A 1,645-nucleotide genomic window follows, 5' to 3' on the forward strand; every position below is an offset into this window, starting at 1 on the left:
AATGTTTATTTTGTACATAGATAGATAGATCGATAGATAGATAGATAGATAGTGTGTGTGTGAGGCAGCGTGGTGGAATCAGGCTCTCGTCAAAATAACGAAAGTGAAGAAACTGGCATTTTTTCCGCAGGTTTGTGAATTTTTATCAAATTTTTTTTTTTTTGGCTCAACACCTTTCATGCCCATTAAAGAACTAATTTCTGTTAGGATTTTTCTGAAAACCTTTGAAAAATGTAAATTTTCTGTTACCACGGACTCTTAAGCTAAGGAAATAACTAATCTTTGGCCGCCATTTTCTCACTAATGTTACCTCTGAAAACAGGTGACCCCCACCTCCTTCTTTCGCAAATATCTCGACTTGCATTCAAGATGAATGGATATTTTTTAATCCAAATAAAGACAAGTGAACAAGCTTAAAGATGATACCAATACTCCACAGGTCCCAAAATTGACGAGAGCCTGATTCCACCACGCTATCTCACGTATGATGCATATAGAAAATGCATGTATAACATTTCCTGTGACATTTCCCGTGTTCTCCCCGGCCTGATCGATCATATCGCCTCAGACTCTCCCACAACATAACCTTTGCACGACTCAACATGGCGGACAGAGGCCTTTCTGCTCAGCCCGTCATACCGGCTCCCGACATCCCCAAAGAAAATAGATGTCAGCAAAAGAAGAAAGAAGTAGAGAAAGGAGCAAAAAACTTTTTAAGATAGAAAGAAAAAGAAGAAACAGGGGAAAGAAAGAAAGAAAGAAAGAAAGAAAGAGAGAGAGAAAGGAAGAAACAAGGATTGGAAAAAGAAAAAAAGAAAGTAAGAAAAAGAAGCAAAAAAATAATAGTGATAAAGTATAAAAGGCGATTAATGAAAAGAAAAAAATAAAGAAACAAGGAGAAATTGAGTCCAGATTTGGAATGGTCGTGGAGGTGAGAGAGAGAGAGAGAGAGAGAGAGAGAGAGAGAGAGAGAGAGAGAGACAGAGAGAGAGAGAGAGAGACAGAGAGAGAGATAAGGGGGAGAGAGAACAAAAGACAGAAAAGAGAAGCGAGAGAGGGAGGAGTGAGAGACAGATAATAATACTGAGCAGATGGAACACTCTACTTCTGGGGCAGCGAACCGACACCTACACTGTACGCCTTCTGTGTATGCAATAGAACAAGAACACAATACAACGACACATAAAAAAACCAACATTTTTATATGGATAGGAAGATGTAACAAGATCCAGAACAATCTACTTCCTTGTTTATGTCTTTGGGCTTTCTATACATCTACGCACAGCTCCTCTGTGCACGCACATTCCAGACGGTTCCTTCTCAGTGGGCGACAGTATTGTGCGGTTGGCGCCTTCTGTGCTATTTACTGTCTACAGAAGAAGGAAATTCTTTCTAACTGTGGGGTTTGGCCATGTTTTGACACGGGGGCCTTCTTGATGGTGTGAATCCTGTGCTTTTAATCAACAATGCCATCTCTGAGAACTCTTCTCGTTTTTTTCTTGGTACAAGGTGAGCGAGCGACCGTTTATGTATGTATGTATGAATGTATGTATGTATGTATGTGTGTATGTATGTATGTATGTATGTATAGTATGTATGTATGTATGTATGTATGTATGTATGTATGTATGTATGTATGTATGTA

At 39.2% G+C, this 1,645-nt stretch overlaps 1 protein-coding gene across 5 annotated transcripts in view; it reads left to right on the forward strand.

The window, feature by feature from the left end:
• Positions 1-1,132: 1,132 nt before the first annotated feature.
• LOC101859384 overlaps positions 1,133-1,645 on the forward strand; it is a 31,738-nt gene continuing 31,225 nt past the window's right edge. For 2 of the 5 annotated variants that reach the window (XM_035973823.1, XM_035973824.1), the window contains exon 1: positions 1,133-1,509. In XM_035973823.1, the coding sequence (XP_035829716.1) occupies positions 1,467-1,509 (43 nt within the window). In that variant the 5' untranslated portion in view covers positions 1,133-1,466. The remainder of the gene's footprint in view (positions 1,510-1,645) is intronic. The other 3 variants (XM_013091330.2, XM_013091331.2, XM_013091332.2) reach the window with 2 other exon arrangements.

The sequence above is a fragment of the Aplysia californica genome, unplaced genomic scaffold (assembly GCF_000002075.1).
Source record: "Aplysia californica isolate F4 #8 unplaced genomic scaffold, AplCal3.0 scaffold00033, whole genome shotgun sequence".
Lineage (NCBI taxonomy): Eukaryota > Metazoa > Mollusca > Gastropoda > Aplysiida > Aplysiidae > Aplysia > Aplysia californica.